At 54.9% G+C, this 17,319-nt stretch overlaps 1 protein-coding gene across 1 annotated transcript; it reads left to right on the top strand.

The window, feature by feature from the left end:
* Positions 1 to 1,216: 1,216 nt before the first annotated feature.
* Positions 1,217 to 5,683, top strand: Ptma (prothymosin alpha). The gene is made up of 6 exons (XM_059278717.1): positions 1,217 to 1,554; positions 2,026 to 2,287; positions 4,188 to 4,259; positions 4,412 to 4,505; positions 4,712 to 4,785; positions 4,951 to 5,683. Exons 1-6 carry the CDS (start codon positions 1,217 to 1,219, stop codon positions 4,996 to 4,998), a joined length of 888 nt encoding a protein of 295 aa, XP_059134700.1. The 3' UTR covers positions 4,999 to 5,683.
* Positions 5,684 to 17,319: the final 11,636 nt, after the last annotated feature.

Below are 17,319 nucleotides of genomic sequence, written 5' to 3' on the forward strand. Positions count from 1 at the left end.
AGATACGGCAGAGGCCAAGCTCTTTGTGCATCTGGGTTTTGTAGATGGAATCATACCCTGGAGAGTAGAGTAACAGGAGCCTAATGGATGAGCCCCAGGTAGAAGGCACTCTCCTTTCTCTGTTTACCATGAAGCACAATCCCTCCTAAAAAGAGAGGTCTTTGGCAGCTGCGGCTCAAAGGCCCTTCTCAGTTTATGGAAAGTGCCTCCAGGTCCTGGCGGCGCAGTAAAGGCAGCTGGCGGGGGTGGGGTAGAGTTGGGACTCAGGGTCGGCCTGTGGAACCTAGGGCCCTCGGGCAACCAACTTGGGGAGACGCCTATCTCCAGCCATTAGTGCGCTCTGAGAAGAGCCAGACCCCGCGAGCGCAGAGGCCGAGGGGCTCCGGGGACAGGAGCGCCCGCTGGACAACGGGAGTGCGAGCAGGCCAAAGGGCGGCGGCAAGGCCTTCTCCTTAAAGGCAAAGTCGCTCGCCGCCGAGGCGCACAAGGCTAGCGCGACTGGCACGTGCGCGCGGGGATACGGGCCGGCCACGTGCGGCTCGCGGGTAGATGCCGGGTCGGGCTGCAGCAGTTCCTCGACCCTGCGCGTTCCTCCGCTCTCCTCGAGCTCAGGAAAGGGGCCTCCCGGCGGGGATGGGCCGAAGCACCCGAGGGAACCCGTAAGGGCAATTCGGTCCCTCGCCTCGACCTCAAAGCTCTACGGGACTTGCATCCATCGTCCTCCCCGATTCCACACTCCGGGTTTTCCCCGCGCCCGGGTCCACGGCCCCCCAGGAGACAGACGGCAGGACCGGCCAATGGCAGGACGCAAAGCGTCAACTTTGTGTTCGCCCGCCACTCTCAGCCAGTGAGCGCGGGTTTTCCCCAAGTCCCGCCTTCCGTGTCGGGCGCCCCCTGCTGGCAGCGCACGGTCGGACGCGCTCTGCCGCCATCTTGAGTGTGGCGAAGGTGGCGCCTCGGAGTCCGTTCACAGCCGCTCTAGCCTGTCTGCACACGGAGCGGGTTTCTTAGTTCGACAGCCGACCGCGATGGCGATGAGGAGCGAGCAACCTAGCGTTCTGAAGCCGTTGGTGCGAGCTGGGTCGCCACGTCACGCCACGCTTGCCGAGCCCAACGCCATCTTGAGTGTGGCATCTTTATGGGTTTCCTTTCTCCCGGGCCCGCGTGGTTCCTTGAGTGGCTCAAGTTTGAAGGAGCCCCGCAGGGACTAGCCCTAATGGCCCAAGAGGCGAGCTCCCCTCAGCTGCGCAGTGACCCGATGGCGGGCGCGGCCCCGGGGAGCGTCCCAGGCTGCCGCGACGGCAGGGACCTCCCAGCAGACGCCGAGTGCGCGGGGCCCACGGACGGCCCGGCCCGAGGGCAGCCGCTCGCACCCCCACCCAGTCCCTCCGCGCACGCGCCCCCGAGTGTGTGCTGGGCTCGAGGCCCCCTCATCAGCGCGGCCCTGGACGGCGCGGCTGGGGGCGGGAGAGGGGGACGGGGCGGGAGGTGCGAGGGCCCGCGTGCCCGCCGAGGACTCGCGCCCACTGGCACCGAGACAACTCCTGGTCGAAGGTGCGGGCCGGCCGTGGGCGCGGGAAACACGCGGGGCACCGCCCGGGGCAAGCCCCGCCCAGCGCTCGCCCTCCCTCCCCTCCCCTCCCCCTCCTTCCGAGCAGTCGCGAGGGAGGGGGAGGACGGGCGCGGGGCGGGCGGCTTTGCCGCGCTTTGCTCGTCTGCGTCAGGAGCTTGAGCAAAACAGCCGCGGGGGCGCGCGGGAGGACGGAGGAGGGCGGGAGGACGGAGGAGGGCGGCGCGCGCGCGCACGAGCCCCGGCCCGGCCCCGCCGAGCCCCGACACGCTCCAGACTCTGAATGACAGTGCGGTGGGGGACGGCGCCGCGCGCGCCGGGCTGAGGCACTGCCGCTTTAAGCTCACTTGCCCATTGTTCGGGAGCGGGCCAATGAGAAGACGCCCGCTCCCCGCGCCCAGCCAATCGCGCTCGCCCCAGGGTGGCTGAGCACCGCCCACTAATCTATATTAAAGGTTCTGGCGCCGCGTGAGTCCCCCACTGGCTGCTCCGAAAAGCCATCTTTGCATTGTTCCCGGGTCCCGCTCCGCGCTCGCTGCAGCCGCCTTCGCTGCCCGCCCGCCCGCCTCCTCCTCCTCCTCCTCCGCGGCGGACTCCGGCAGCCCACTCGCCAGAGTCCTCGAACTCGGTTCCTCGCCCCCTCGCTGCAGCGCATCACCGGCGTGCCCCACCATGTCAGACGCGGCCGTGGACACCAGCTCCGAGATCACCACCAAGGTGAGGCTGGACGCCGCCCGCCCCCTCGGGGTCCGCGCGCCGGCGCCCCGCGCGGGGCCGGGCCGCCCGGGCAGAGCCCGCCGCCGGGACGGCCTGCCGGGCGGACCTCGCGGGCCTCCACGGAGCGATGGCCCCGGACACCCACTCTTTGTGTGCGGGGGAGGGGGCGCGACGCGGCGCGGGCATCGGGGCCGCCGTCGGGAGCGGAGCCCGGGGAGGGCCGGGGAGGGCGCGGAGCCCCGGGGAGGGCCGGGCTGCCACCCTCCAAACTTGTTGGCGGCGCGTCCGAGCGGCGGCCGGGAGGAGCGGGCCGGGGGCCGGGGGCCGCGGCGCGCGGAGATAACTTTGGAAGTCGGGCGCGTCGGAAGTGCGGGGGGCGAGTGCGGCGCCGGCGGGCCGCGGGCTCCGGGGGCCGCGCGGCTCTTTGTTCGCGGCCGGCTTCGCGCCCGCAGCGGGCCAGCGGGTCATCCGGCCCGGCCCGGCATGACGCGGATGGGGCGGCGCGCCGCCGAGGCTCGGCGGAGGCGCCGGGGGCTCGCGGCCCCGGGTGGTCGCGGGCGGGCGGGCGGGCCCCGCGGCGGCGGCGGGAGGCTGGGCCGGGCGGCGAGCCCACGCGCCGGCGGGGGAGGAAGCGGGAAGCGCCGCGGCGGCCGCACGGCGGAGCGGCTGGGGGCGGCCGGCCTGGGGCGCCCGGGACGCGGCGGCCCCGGAGCCCGTGCATCGCCTCCGCCCGCGGCACGAGCCCGGCGTTCAAGTCTCTCGGTGTGCGCGCCCCGCGGGGGAGCCCGGCGCGAGTCACCTTGGCGGCCCTCGGCACTGTCGCCGGCGCCTTCGCGCCCACGGGCGACCCCGCGCCGGCCGGAGCGCTGCCCCGCGGCCCCCGCCGGCGGACCCCCCCACGCGGGCCTGGGCGGGAGTTCCTCAGGTGAACCCCCTCGAGCTCCGACGTGTGGCTCCCTGGGGGAGTGCGCCCCCGACGGTCTGAGCCCGGGAGCCGAGGCGCTCCCGATCCCCGGGGGCCGCCCGCCCGCGCGCGGGAGTTTGCGCGCGAAAACCGGAGGCGGCGGCCGCGTGTCGGCCCGGGGCCGCAGGGGGCGCCGCGTCGTGGGCTCCCCCGCAGGAGCGCGGGCCCCGGCAGCCACGGGCGCACTCGGCGCCCCGGGCCACGTGCTCTTTGCGCGCGGTGCGTGCCGAGGCTCGCGCGCGTAGTTCGCTGGGGAGAGTGAGTGGTGCGCCTGCGCGCGCGGCCACCCCGCCCCCACTCTCCCCCGGGCCTCGGCCGCCAGGGGGCGGGAGCGGGCGCCGTGGGGTCCCAGGCGGGCCTGCGGTGGGCGCGAACCCGCCGGCGCCGACAGGTGACCCGAGCCCCGGGGCGGCCGCCGGCGCCTGTGCCCCGGGTGGGCGGCCGACCGAGCCGCGCGGGTGGAAAAAGTTACTCCGGCGCGGCCCCAAAGCTGCGGGGTCCCCAGCCCGGGCTGGTGTCGCCCGAGACGTCGCCCAGGCCTGGGCCTCCGGCTGCGGCGGGCCCCGCGCCCCCCCGGTGCCCGTGCGTCCCGAGCAGCGCCCCGCCGTGGCCGGCTCCTCCCTCCACCTTATTTATTTATGGCACTCGGCGCAGGCCGCCGCCTTCCGAGGAGGGCGTCTGAGGGCGGAGCTCCCTCTAGCTGGAGACGGGCGGCAAGGGCGTGCAGGTGAGGGCGACAGTGCCCAGCTCGTCTGCCCGGCCCGGCGGGTTTGGCCCAGGGGCCATATGGTAGCCGAGAAGCTTGTCGCCCGCCACCCGAGTCCACTCGGGGGACCGCAGGCCCCGTTGTCTGACCCCCAGCCTAGCCATGGTCAGCCCTACCCAGTTCTGTGCCGACTGGTGTCCAGTCTAACGGGTTTCCTCTCCCTTCTCAAGGACTTGAAGGAGAAGAAGGAGGTGGTGGAGGAGGCCGAGAATGGGAGAGACGCACCTGCCAATGGGAATGCTGTGAGTGTCCCCCAGCGGGGCTGCTGGCTCCGGCCTCATCGGGAGGGGGGGTGTGTGGGGTGCTGTGGGGTGCTGTGGTGAGGGGCACGGTGTACAGGACGTGCGCTCCCGCCTCCAGCCGGCTAACGTCAGGTGTGTTTTCTGTCGAGCAGAATGAGGAGAATGGGGAGCAGGAGGCCGACAATGAGGTAGATGAAGAAGAGGAGGAAGGTGGGGAGGAAGATGAGGAGGAGGAAGAAGGCGACGGTGAGTAGTCTGGTTTCCTTGGCCGCAGGAAGGGAGAGGTTGGGGTCACCGTGGAGTCGGTCAGCACTGACGCTCTGCTGCTGGACAGCTCAGGGAAACACGGGTGCTTTCTGGCCTGCCCACTTGGGCCTGTTGCGGTACAGGTCAGGGCCGCTGACGGCTGCAGTCAGGACAGTGGTTTATGTGGCCCTTGATTCCCTCTGCAGGTGAGGAAGAGGACGGAGATGAAGATGAGGAAGCTGAGGCCCCTACGGGCAAGCGGGTAGCTGAAGATGATGAGGTAGGCCTTGGCTTGGTTTGGGGTGTGTGGGGTAGATCTCCCGAGGCTGGCTCTGGAGTGGGACCTCCGCGGCTTCCTGTGAGGTGGGGAGGGGCCCGAGTTCCGGACCTGGTCTGCCATGCAGCCGACCCTGCAGTGACAGGGCTGATTGACCTCTCTGTGCAGGACGACGACGTTGACACCAAGAAGCAGAAGACTGACGAGGATGACTAGACAGCAAAAGGAAAAGCTAAACTTAAGGCCGCCGTAACCTGTTCACCCTCCACTTCCCGTCTCAGAATTTAAACGTGGTCACCTTCGAGTAGAGGAGCAGGCCCCGCCCGCCCACAGCGGGCAATGCCACCCATACACGACATGGCGCTCGCCACCACCCACCAAAACCACATGAATTTGCAACAGGGGAGGAAAAAAGAACCAAAACTTCCAAGGCCCTGCTTTTTTTCTTAAAAATACTTTAAAGGAAAATTTGTTTGTATTTTTTATTTACATTTTATATTTTTGTACATATTAAGGGTCAGCCATTTTTAATGATAACGGGTGACCAAACCAGCCTTCAGAGCGTTCTCTGTCCTACTTCAGACCTTACTTGTGGTGTGACCATGTTCATTATAATCTCAAAGGAGAAAAAAAAACCTTGTAAAAAAAACAAAAACAACAACAAAAAAACAATCTTATTCCGAGCATTCCAGTAACTTTTTTTGTGTATGTACCTAGCTGTACTATAAGTAGTTGGTTTGTATGAGATGGTTAAAAAGGCCAAAGATAAAAAGGTTTCTTTTTTTTCCTTCTTTTTTTTTGTCTATGAAGTTGCTGTTTATTTTTTTTTTGGCCTGTTTGATGTATGTGTGAAACAATGTCCAACAATAAACCGGAATTTTATTTTGCTGAGTTGTTCTAACAGTGGTGTCTCAGCCTCGTTTTTTCTGTGTGTGTGTGTGTGTGTACACATGTATATGTGTGTGTCTAGTTATTTGAGAATGTCTCCTGTATCTCCCGACCCCTGAACCTCCTGTGTGAGTGTATATCCCTGACTTGTTTACCACCTGGTTTCTGGAGAGGGTCGTGGGTAGTGTTAGGATTAAGGCACTGGTATAGAAAAGGTTAAATGTTACCTTGTGTTTTTTAGTTATGGTGGGAAGTCCGGATAGACCTGCAGTTAAAGTCTGACCACAGGACATCGAGGTTCCATTGGGTCTGTCCTTTCCTACCAACATCTCTATCTGGGGGTTGGACTGGGTGCCAGATGTGAGCTGGAGAGATGTGCTGGATGTGGAGTGCCAAGTTCTTCCTGGGCTGCTGTCCTAGTAAAATACATAGGGTTTAGTGGCTTCCCCTAGTGGTGGCTCATGGTTCTTGCCAGCTGAGCTCCCAAAGCGGTTCATACAGAGACTGTTTCACACCGGGACTGGCCTCATCTGGCAAACAGTTCACCTTTCTATTAGAGCGCATTGTAGAGGTGGTTGGGATTTTTTCAGACGGGTTAGAAAAGGCAGCCTGTAGGGGGTGCTGTTGCCAGCGTGAGTTGGTTAACTTTGGATGTGGAGCACCTCAGCTCTTCAAAGTGAGGAAAGACTGGGCTGTGAGTGTGGGAACTGAGGGAATGGACGTTCCCAGGGACCTCGTGGTGGTGGGTGGATCTAGAAGGAAATGGAGACTGAAGGACACTGGCCACAGCTTCTGAGACTCAGTTACATAGCTCTTTGGGCCCTCAGTCTTCTGATCAACTGGGATCCAGCTTCCAAAGGAAGGAAGCATTGTGTGTTCAATCCCCTCACCTGCAGTTGCTCTCGGGTCCTCTCCATTTAAAAGGAGCTCTCTGATCTGGAGAGGTGTTCAGAGGAGCAAATAGCAAGCCAGGACATAAATTTAAAATCCCTGGCTGGTTGTGCTGGCTTACAGCTTTAACCTCAGGACTCCGGAGGCCATCCTGGTCTACAAGTTCCAGGACAGCCAGGACCTACACGGAGAAACCCTGAATTGTTTAGTGACCCTGGACCCCAAATGTGGACAAAGGAAACTGAATCAGGGAGGGCGTCCCAGGAGGGGGAGATAGGGGAATTTGGAAGTGGGAGGGCAAAGGGCTGGGAGATAGAATGGTTAGGGTTAAAGGTGATGGAGTGGGGGAGAGATGGGACACAGGGCAGCAGGAGAGACAGACCCAGCACCTGCCCTGTAGTGCGTACTACTGCAGTGTCCTCCCTTCCACCCCGGAGCACACAGAGCCTGGCTCATCTCACCTTGTGGCTGCAGCTGTAACAGTCCTGCTCAGCACCATTCGGCAGGGGTATATCCCAGATCAGAGACAGGCTTTGGTGGGACCCTGTGTACCCAGTCTTCATCTCTGCCGGTTCCTCCAGGAAAGAAACCCAAACTCATCCCAGGACAGCTGGTCATTAGGATGTTTCCAAACCCTGAATCCAGGAGGGGAAGGTCTCCAAAGCAGGTGAAGGGCTGAGCGCTCCACGTGTGACAGCTGTGCATGAAGCTGGGAGCAGCTGAACTTGGCCCCTGAGGCTGCAGCCAACATGTAGAAAATACTGATCTGACAGCCATGTTAACGGAGCCAGTGAGTGAGTCTTGCTGCGGCATCAATCTTGTCTTCTGGAAAATGGGGACAATAGTGTGAGGCTTGAACCAAGGCCCACTCCCTGCCGACTTCCTACTTCTCTGAGACATCCAGATGTACAGTGAGTCTGCATCCTATTCTCTGGAGATTAGTCCTGGGAACTGCCACCCTTGGTATACTTTCACCTGGTCCCCAGCCTAGCACACAACCATTGCCTGGGGACCTTTCCAAATGGTTCAGGGTCACCAAGATCCTGCTGCCGACATCGCCAATGCCTAGAAAGGACTGAGAGATTCGTGAACCACGGGCGCCCTCTGGTGGGCACAGGGCTGCAGGGTCTCGCAAGATTTGTTAGGTCTAGGCAAGAGCGCTTTCCATGGGCCCGGTCCAGGGAGGTACCTTCCCTTCGTTACACTTGCCTCCCTCTCTCTTGCTGGAACCTTAGTCAATGTGGAGTCACTGTCACATCCCATGCAACTCCCTCAAGGCGGTTAATGTCTCATTCCCAGGACCTGGTCCTTTTTCTGGAGGGGAGACCCTAGGCCTCTCCGGAGACAGAGCTGAGGACCCAAAGGCTCCTCCGGTGCTAGGGCCTCCCCTGAGTTACAGGTCCCAGGCTACCCTCGGGGACCAGCATTGCAGTCACATGTCCTGTTGTCGGCTCACTGCAGATGGTCTATGTGCACAGTGCCTCCGGGAGCCAACCTAGCTCTGTCTGGGTTGTCAATGACCGTGTCCTAGAAAAGGGCCATCCCTGCCTGCCTCAGGCTTCTGACCTCTCTGTGGTTCCCTCCTGGTGGAAAGTGTTTTTTGAAGACAGAAGGCCTGTGCCCAGCTTTCTCTAGGGCTTCTCTTAGTCTGGTCTGGTCTCACAGGCCTGTCTCCTACAAACGTAGCCAGCAGCCAAGCCCTGATACAGTGTACTCCGATTCTGCACCATGGCCAGCTCGTTTTCATCATATGGATAGGGCCACCCAGGGAAGGGTGGAAGGCTGTGTCACCTGAGACCTTCCTCTCTGGATACCTTAGCTTTGAACTCGTAGGAGTTATGGATGCCTAACTTGGGAAATAGCTGAAAGGTTTTAATGCCATCTGGCCACTGTGCTCATGTACTGGGTGAATGGTCTGTAAGTGCATTTCTTAGAGAAAACACGGCCAGCTGATGTCTGGTGTGGATTCCATGATGTTCTTAGATAAGCAAGGGACCCAGCTTGGAGCATGCATGCCCACAGGCTCCCCATCAAAGCTGCTCCCATAGCAACAATGAGTGCCAGCTGGTCACTTGACACACTTGTATCCTCCCTCCATCCTTTTGGTGATAACTGCTTGAAATAGAGTGTTTCCTTTTCCTCCTGGAGAATGTTGCTCATATAACTCATTGACTTGGTCCTGGTTGCACTGAGTGGTTCAGAGTTGGCATATGACATAAGATAATCAGAGGGAGCCCTAGATTTTTTTTCTTTCTTTTTATTTTTTTGGTTTTTCGAGACCGTGTTTCTCTGTGTAGTTTTGGTGCCTGTCCTGAATCTGGCTCTGTAAACCAGGCTGGCCTCAAACTCACAGAGATCCGCCTGGCTCTGCCTCCCGAGTGGTGGGATTAAAGGTGTGCACCACCACTGCCTGGCATCTCCTAGATTTTTTTTTTTAACTTAATTTTTTTTTTTTTTTTTTTTACATTATTGCTTGGCAGTGGTGGAACATGCCTTTAATCCCAGCTCTTGGGAGGCAGAAGCAGATGGAATTCTTGAGTTCAAAGCCAGCCTGGTCTACATATTGAGTTCCAGGACAGCCAGAGCTACACAGAGAAACCCTATCTCAAAACAACAAAAATTACATTCTATTTGCTTATTTATTGTTTTTTCAAGACAAGGTTTCTCTGTGTAGCCCTGGATGTCATGGAACTAGCTCTGTAGAACAGGCTAGCCTTGAACTCACAGAGATCCACCTGCCTCTGCCTCTCAAGTGAGTGCTGGGATTAAAGGCATACGCCACCATCACCCAGCCATTCTATTTCTTTAATTAAAATATTTTATCTTGATATGTATGGGTGCTTTGCCTATCTGTACGTATATGCACTATGTGTGTGTAGTACCCACAGAGGCCAAGAGGGGGCAGCAGACCCCCCCAGAACTGAAGTTACAGATAGTTGTGTGCTGAAGTGTCAGTGTTGGGAATCCAACAGAGCAGTCAGTGCTCTAAACACTGAGCCCTCTCTCCAGACCCAACTTATTTATTTTTAAGCAATTTTTCTTCTTTTAAAAATATTTGTTAGCTGGGTGGTGGTGATGCACATATTTATTTATTTGTATGGGTGTTTTGTCTGTGTACCACTTACATATCGTGCCCTTGGTGGTTAAGCCAGGGCGTTGGGTCTCCTGGAACTGGAGTTATAGGTGGTTGTGTTGGGAATCAAACCCTAGTCCTCTGAAAGAGCATTCTAAACCACTAAGCCATCTCTCCATGCTACTAACCCCCTTTTTTTTGAAACAAGGTCTCACTCTGTGGCCCTAGCTGTCCTGAACTTGCAGAAATCCACCTGGCTCTGCTTACTCAATGTTGAAATTAAAGGCCTATGCCACTATGCCTGACTCCAACCCCTATTTTTTTTTTCCCTAAGATTTATTTATTTATTATGTATACAGTGTTCTGTCTGCATGTATGACTGCAGGCCAGAAGAGGGCACCAGATCTCATTACAGATGGTTGTGAGCCACCATGTGGTTGCTGGGAATTGAACTCAGGACCTCTGGAAGAGCAGCCAATGCTCTTAACCTTTGAGCCATCTCTCCAGCCCCAACCCCTATTTTTATTTTTTCTATGCATGAATGTTTTGTATGTATGTATGCTCATGTACTATGCATGTGCCTGGTGCCCACAGAGGCCAGAAGAGGGTGTAGAACCACCTGAAACTGGAGTTACAGATGGTTATAAGCCACTATATGGGTGGGTCCTGGGAACTGAACCAGGTGCTTTGCAAGAGCAAGAATTGCCTTAATCACCAAGCCATCTCTCTGACCTTCAAAGGCCATGTCTTAACAGGATTCTAGTTCCTCTCAAATCTTTCTCAACAGATGGGGTATGGCCCAAGGCCGTCTGACTGGCCACCGTGTTCCCTCTGCCCGAAGCTTCTTTTCCTTTCTTCAGCCTCTGGTGACTGGACTTCATAGCTTTATTATTCTTGCTTTGGAGAAGGTAACCTCATCCCTCAACTAACTCAGTTGTTTGGAGGGGCTCCCAGAAAAGGGGGAGCCCCCTCCACCTCATGGTCGAGCAGTTTGAAATCCGGCACACCTGAGAAATGGGAGGTGAGAGCCATCCTGTTTGCTGAAGTGATAGGAAAAGGTTTTTTTTTTCCTTGTAAAAGGCCCCCTGGGCCTTTAATATACCCAAGAGTGCTGAGTCTCCAAGAAGGCTTAACATGTAGCTCTCTAAATTTATTTGACCTGGATTTTTTCAATGGCGCCTATTAACATACTGAAGGACACTGGTGTCCCAAAAAAGCTGATCTTGCAGAACACAGACCCTCCCAGGGCTCAGGGAATATGTGCTGAACTAGGCAGGAGGGGATTGGTCCCACAGTCTACCTTAGAACCCTTCTTAGGCTGCTGCTTCCTGTGTCGCAGGCAGTTTGGGGTTGTGCTTGGCATGGAGAGGAGCCCGTGTGCCCTTCGCCAGGGATGTAATTGGCATCGGCAGGTTGGGGAGAGAGCAGGGCTGGAGATGGATAGAGACCTATCTGGGAAGCCTTCTGACCCTCTTAGGGGCCAAAACCCACATTGGGCAGGGTGGTTCACGACCATAAGCCCACACTCAGGAGGTTGAAGCAGGAGGATTCAAACCATCCAGGGATATATGGTAATACCTAGCCTCAAAAATAAAACAACAAAAAAGAAAAGACACACATAAAAAAAAACACATGTTCTTAAATATATTTTATTTTAGTTGTGTGTGGGCATGCACTTGGGTGCACACATGGAGGTGTGTGCCCATGTGTGGGTCAGAGTTGGTCCCATGAACTTGGGTCAGCAGACTTGGCAGCAAGCACCTTCATGTACTAAGCCCTCCTACTGTCCCACATATGTACTCTTTTTTTTTTGGTTTTTCGAGACAGGGTTTCTCTGTGTAGCTTTGCGCCTCTCCTGGAATTCACTTGGTAGACCAGGCTGGCCTCGAACTCACAGAGATTCACCTGGCTCTGCCTCCCGAGTGCTGGGATTAAAGGCGTGCGCCGCCACCACCGCCCGGCTTCACATATGTACTCTTTACCAAGAAACTGCCCACCAGGAAACCACTGTAGGGACAGCAGAACTGCTGGGGCGGGTACTAGACTCAAAGATGTCCATGGCAACATTATTCACCAGAAGCACCGATTTAAAAAGGGCTGAATGCTGAACGTTCAGCAGTAGAGGAGTGTTGGCCAGGAGCAGACCTCAGTCCTGACTCAGTCCAGAAACAGCATGGGAATTGGGTTGATTTGAGACAGGGTTTCTCTGTATAACAGTTCTGGCTGTCCTGGAACGTACTTTTGTAGACCAGGCTGGTCTCTGCCTCCCAAGTTCTGGGACTAAAGGTGTGCACCACCACTGCCTGGCCACTGTTTGCTTTTATTATTATTATTATTATTATTATTATTATTATTATTATTATTATTATTATTTTCTGCCATGTATGTCTGGACACTATGTGCATGTAATACCCCCAGAGGCCAGAAGAGGGAGTTGGATCCTCTGGAACTGGAGTTAGAGAAGATTGTGAGTCACCACCTAGGTGCTAGGAATCAAACCTGAGTCCTCTGGAAGAGCAGCCAGGGTTCTAAACCACTGAGCATCTCTTCAGCCTTGGTTGGTTTGTTTTTTGAGACAGTGTTTCTTGTGGTCCAGGCTGGACTTGAACTCCTGATCCTTCTGCCTTTACCTCCTGAGTGCTAGGATTACAGGCATGCGCCATTATGCCTGACAAAGAACTGTCAATGTGAGACACGTGTCTCTCTCTCTCTCTCTCTCTCTCTCTCTCTCTCTCTCTCTCTCTCTCTCTCTCCCTTTCTTTTTTCTTTCTTTCTTTCTTTTTTTTTTTCTGAGACAGGGTTTTCCTGTGTAGCTTTGGCTGTCCTAGAACTCCCTCTGTACATCAGGCCGGCCTCAAACTCACAGAGATCCGCCTGCCTTTACCTCTCAAAAGAGTGCTGGAGTAAGGTGTACAACACCACCATCCAGCCAGCCAGTACCCTTCTTTCTAGGATTACACATAAGTTTGTTTTTCAAAAACTCTTAGATTTTATGTGTGTTTTTGCCTGAGTGTGTGTGTGTGTGTGTGTGTGTGTGTGTGTGTGTGTGTGTGTGTGCGCCTGGTGCTTGCAGAGACCTGAAGGTATCAGATCGCCTAGAATATGAGTTAGGGTTGGTTGTGGACCCCCATGTAGGTGCTAGGAATTGAACCCGAGTCCTCCACAAGAGCAACAAGTACCCTTAACTGCTAAGCCATCTCTCTAGCCCCAATACAAATAGTTTTGAACAATGCAGGGGAAAGCTCATTTTAAAATATCAAGAGAAATGTAATTAATGACACACGCCTCGAATCCCAGCACTCAGGAGTCAAAGGTGGGCGGATCTCTGTGAGTTTGAGACTAGCTTGGTCTACACAGTGAGTTCCTGGACAACCAGGGCTACACAGAGAAACCCTGTTTCAAAAAATAAATAAAAAAAAATTAAAACGTCAAGAGAAAAGTTGATACAAAATTGTGTATATAATATAATCCGATAAAATAAGACCTGGAGGGCTGGGGGTACAGCTTGGTAGTACACGCTTGTAGAGATGTGCAAAGGCCTGGGTCTGAATCCCAGGACCTCAGAACTAAAACAGAAACAGAAACAAAGGACTGGGAAGGTGGCTCAGTGGTTAGGAGCACTTGTTACTTGTCAGGGTTCAGTACCCAGTACCCACACGGTGGCTACCAAGCATCCACATTCTATTCCAATAGATCCACCAATTTCTGACCTCCACGGCACCATGTACACATGTCCATACAGGCAACACACTCACACATATACAATAAAAGGAGGAAACAGCTAAAGGAAAAATCTTTTACAGTGAGAATATCAACTTTTTCATTGAAAAAAGGTAAAGTGTTACTCGGTGATCAACTGGGGACGGGGAGGGAGGGAGAGGCAGATAAAGAACCCAGGGAAGGTGGAGTTCACAGGTCCGTGAGGACCCTTAAGCCTGCTGTCTCCACTTCCTTGGTGTAGGCCCTGCTGCTTGACAAGGGTTCAGGAAGACTATGTCTCATGGAGAGCTACCAGGAGAACTAAAGGTTTGTGTGGTGACTGAGGAATCAGTGAGGGGACAGAGGGCGAGGGGCCAAGGTCAGGGCACTCACATGGTGTCTGGTGGGTGCCTGCCTGATTCTTACGCTTTCCTGCTGTGCCCGCCACGGTGTGAATGGCAAAGATATTTGCTGAGGTCTCTCTCTCTCTCTCTCTCTCTCTCTCTCTCTTTTTTAATATTTATGTATTTATTTATTATGTATACAGTGTTCTGGCTGCGTGTTTACCTGCAGGCCAGAAGAGGGCGCCAGAGCGCCAGATCTCATTGCAGATGGTTGTGAGCCACCATGTGGTTGCTGGGAATTGAACTCAGGACCTCTGGAAGAACAGCCAGTGCTCTTAACCTCTGAGCCATCTCTCCAGCCCCGGTCTCTCTCTTTTAAAAATAGTTAACGTTTATTTTTTTTCTGAAAAAATTGAGGGGTGGTGAGAGGTTGGCTCAGGGGTTCACAGTGCTTGCTGCCTTTGCAGAGTGCTGGAGTTTGGTTTCCAGCACCCAGGTTAGGTGGCTTAGAACTTCATCTCTAGGGAATCCAGCATCCTCTCTGGCCTTTACAGACACTCACAAATACACACACCTGCCCTCCACCCACGCACACACACACACACACACACACACACATTGTAGAAAATAATTTTGTTTTGTTTTGAGACAGGGTCTGTACAGAGAACTCTGTAGCCCTGGCTGGCCTGGAACTTGCCATGTAGATTAGGATAGCCTAGTGCTGGGATGGAAGGCATGTGCCACCATATCTACTAGAAAAGAACATTTTTGAGATGGAGTCTCACTTAGGCAGCCTAGGCAGGTCTTGGCCTCCATGTTACACCACCACACCTGCCTCTGTGTTTCAAGAACTCTGAAACAGCCACTAGGTCACTAGCAAGTGCTAAAAGTGAACTTGACAAAATAAGCAGAGAATTTTGCCTCCAGGCTGAGGCCACAGGAAAGTCCCTAGAAAGGACTGGTGATCAGTTCTCCATCTAGGATGTTCTTTCAGGCTACTGCAATATGAATGGGGATGGGTAGAGGCAGCCAGTGCCTGGTCCCTAGTTGGCTATGGGGGACCAAAGTAAGGTCTGGAGGGCTGGAGATGCTGTTTCTCGAGTGAAGTCAATACTCCCGAGTCTCCCTTAGACGAAAATGGAGGGTGGAGACAGCGCTCCCGAAGCCCCAGCCCGTCCACATGGAGGTGTCCATCTGAGTCTGTGGGACGGCAAAGCCCCCAGGACCTCCTCTGCCCAGCTCCCTCCTTTTTCCTTTCAGCCCGGCAGTGGCTGCTCTCCACCACAACCAAGTTCTCTCTGATCCAGAGGCAAGTCAGGTATGTATACTCTTGCTGCTACTGAGAACATTTCCACAGACTTTGCAGAGGAAACGGAGGAAAATCTGGCTTTCCAGTTTGCTGGGGACCCACCAATGCTATGGGCCTGGCCTGCCACTGCTACAGGTTCTGTTTCCTAAGTGTGTGACTCAGAACTTGAAGCTGCTCCCCACTGGACTCTACGGGAGGTGAGGGGCTCACTTCTTCCAGCAAGGTATTTCCGCCATTCAGTGCCTGCTGCCTGAAAACGTGCTCAGGAAACGTGAGTCAACGTTCAGGGCTCAACGAACTGGCACACAGTATGTTCTTGATACACAATAGTTTAAACCTTTTTTTTTTTTTTTAAATAATTTATCTTTATTTTATGTGCACTGGTGTATGCATGTATGTCTGTGTGAGGGTGTCAGATCTTAGAGTTACAGACAGTTGTGAGCTGCCATGTGGGTGCTGGGAATTGAACCCGGGTCCTCTGGTAGAGCAGTTGGTGCTCTTAACCACTGAGCCATCACTCCAGCCCCATGATACACAATAGTTTAAAAAAACAAAAACTGAACACTTGGGTCAAGGGAGCAGGAAGAAAATGAAGACTACATTGTGTGTGTGTGTGTTTTGTGTGTGTTTGTGTGCGCGCGCACACACACTCGAGTATATGTGTGTATGAAATTGCCGAAGAATTAAGTTATAGAAGAAAAAAGGAGGAGTATCCAAGAGCCGGGAGCAGTGCACATAGACGGGTTCTTGAAATCAAAGATTCTCCACGGAAGGCAAAGGGTCAGGTGCAGTTGGAAGCGAGAAGTCTGGGAGGGGCCACTAGGGGGAGACAGAGGGGAGACAGGGCTTTGGAGTAAGGAGGGCATGGAGGGAGGGTTAAGACACTTTCAGAAAGCCTGAAATTCAGAGTGACAGGAGCGGAAGGTTAAGCAAAGGCTTCCCGGTCTTCCTCTTTCCTCCCTCCCTCCCTCCCTCCCTCCCTCCCTCCCTCCCTCCCTCCCTCCCTCCCTCCCTCCCCTTCTTTAAAAACAATTCTTTGGATGAGTATCTTGCCTGCATGTATGTACGAGCTCTGTGTGCAGGCCCTAGTACTAGTGAAAGCCAGAGTGGGGGTCTGATTCCCTGGACTGGAATTGCAGATGGTTGTGAGCTGCCATATGGGTGATGGGAACTGAATCTTAGCATCTTTCCTTTTACACTGATTTGTTCTAACACGTATGCATGTCTGCCTGCGTGTATGTGCACCGTGTCCGTGCCTGATGCTTGTGGAGGTCAGAAGGTGTGGGATCCCCTGGAACTGGAGTTACAGACTGTTCCGAGCTGCCAGGTGGATGCTGGGAACTGAATTGGGTCCTTTGTAAGGGCGGTAAGTGCTCCTAACTGCCAAGCCATCTCTGAAGTCCCCTCATTTTTTTAAGTCTTGTGTATGTGAGTGCAGGTACCTGTGGAGGTCATACACATTAGATACCCTGAGCTGGAGTTCTAGGCAGTTGTGAGGCAGCCAGTGCTGGTGCAGGGAAGAGAACTTGGCTCCTCTGCAAAAGTCTCACTCTGTGTTAACTGCTAAGCTATGTCTCTAGCTCTCTTATTTTCAAAAATATACTTAGGGCTGAGGCTGTCATTCAACAATCGAACACATGCTTAGCATGTATAAGACCCATCCCTAGCATCTTAAAAAACAAAACCAACCAACCAACAGCCAAGCAATTTGGTGGGCTGAATGAGCACAGAGACTCTGTTCTCTTGACTCTGTTCGTCCTCTGGACATCTCTCCCTACAAATTCCCATCTTATGAAAACCCTCTGTCATATTCTCCTCCTGATGGGGTTTAGTCAACGCAGGCCGACACAGAGCACAGCCTCTTACTGATTTAACAGTCTCCGAGTGTGGCCTGAAGGTGGCATTCACCACGCAAGCCAAACTCAGTGCCTGGTACATCCCTCACCACAAAAGACCACGTGGGACCCTCAAAGATGCTTGCTGCCAAGCCTAACAACGGAAGTTCAATCCCTGGAACCCACAAAGTGGAAGGAGATATCCAGCTCACTCAAGTCATCTTCTGACCTCCACACTGGTGCACACACACAAAATAAATATTAAAAACTTAAAAAGAGCCAGGCGGTGGTGGCGCATGCCTTTAATCCCAGCACTCGGGAGGCAGAGCCAGGCAGGCCAGCCTGGTCTACAGAGTGAGATCCAGGACAGGCACCAAAACTACTACATGGAGAAACACTGTCTCAAAAAACCAAAAAACAAACAAAAAAACAACCCCCCTCCCCAAATCCCAAAAAACTTAAAAAGAACAATTTCAACTGATGTGGTGGCCACACCTA

This window comes from Peromyscus eremicus, chromosome 13 (genome assembly GCF_949786415.1).
Source record: "Peromyscus eremicus chromosome 13, PerEre_H2_v1, whole genome shotgun sequence".
In the NCBI taxonomy this organism is placed as follows: Eukaryota; Metazoa; Chordata; class Mammalia; order Rodentia; family Cricetidae; genus Peromyscus; species Peromyscus eremicus.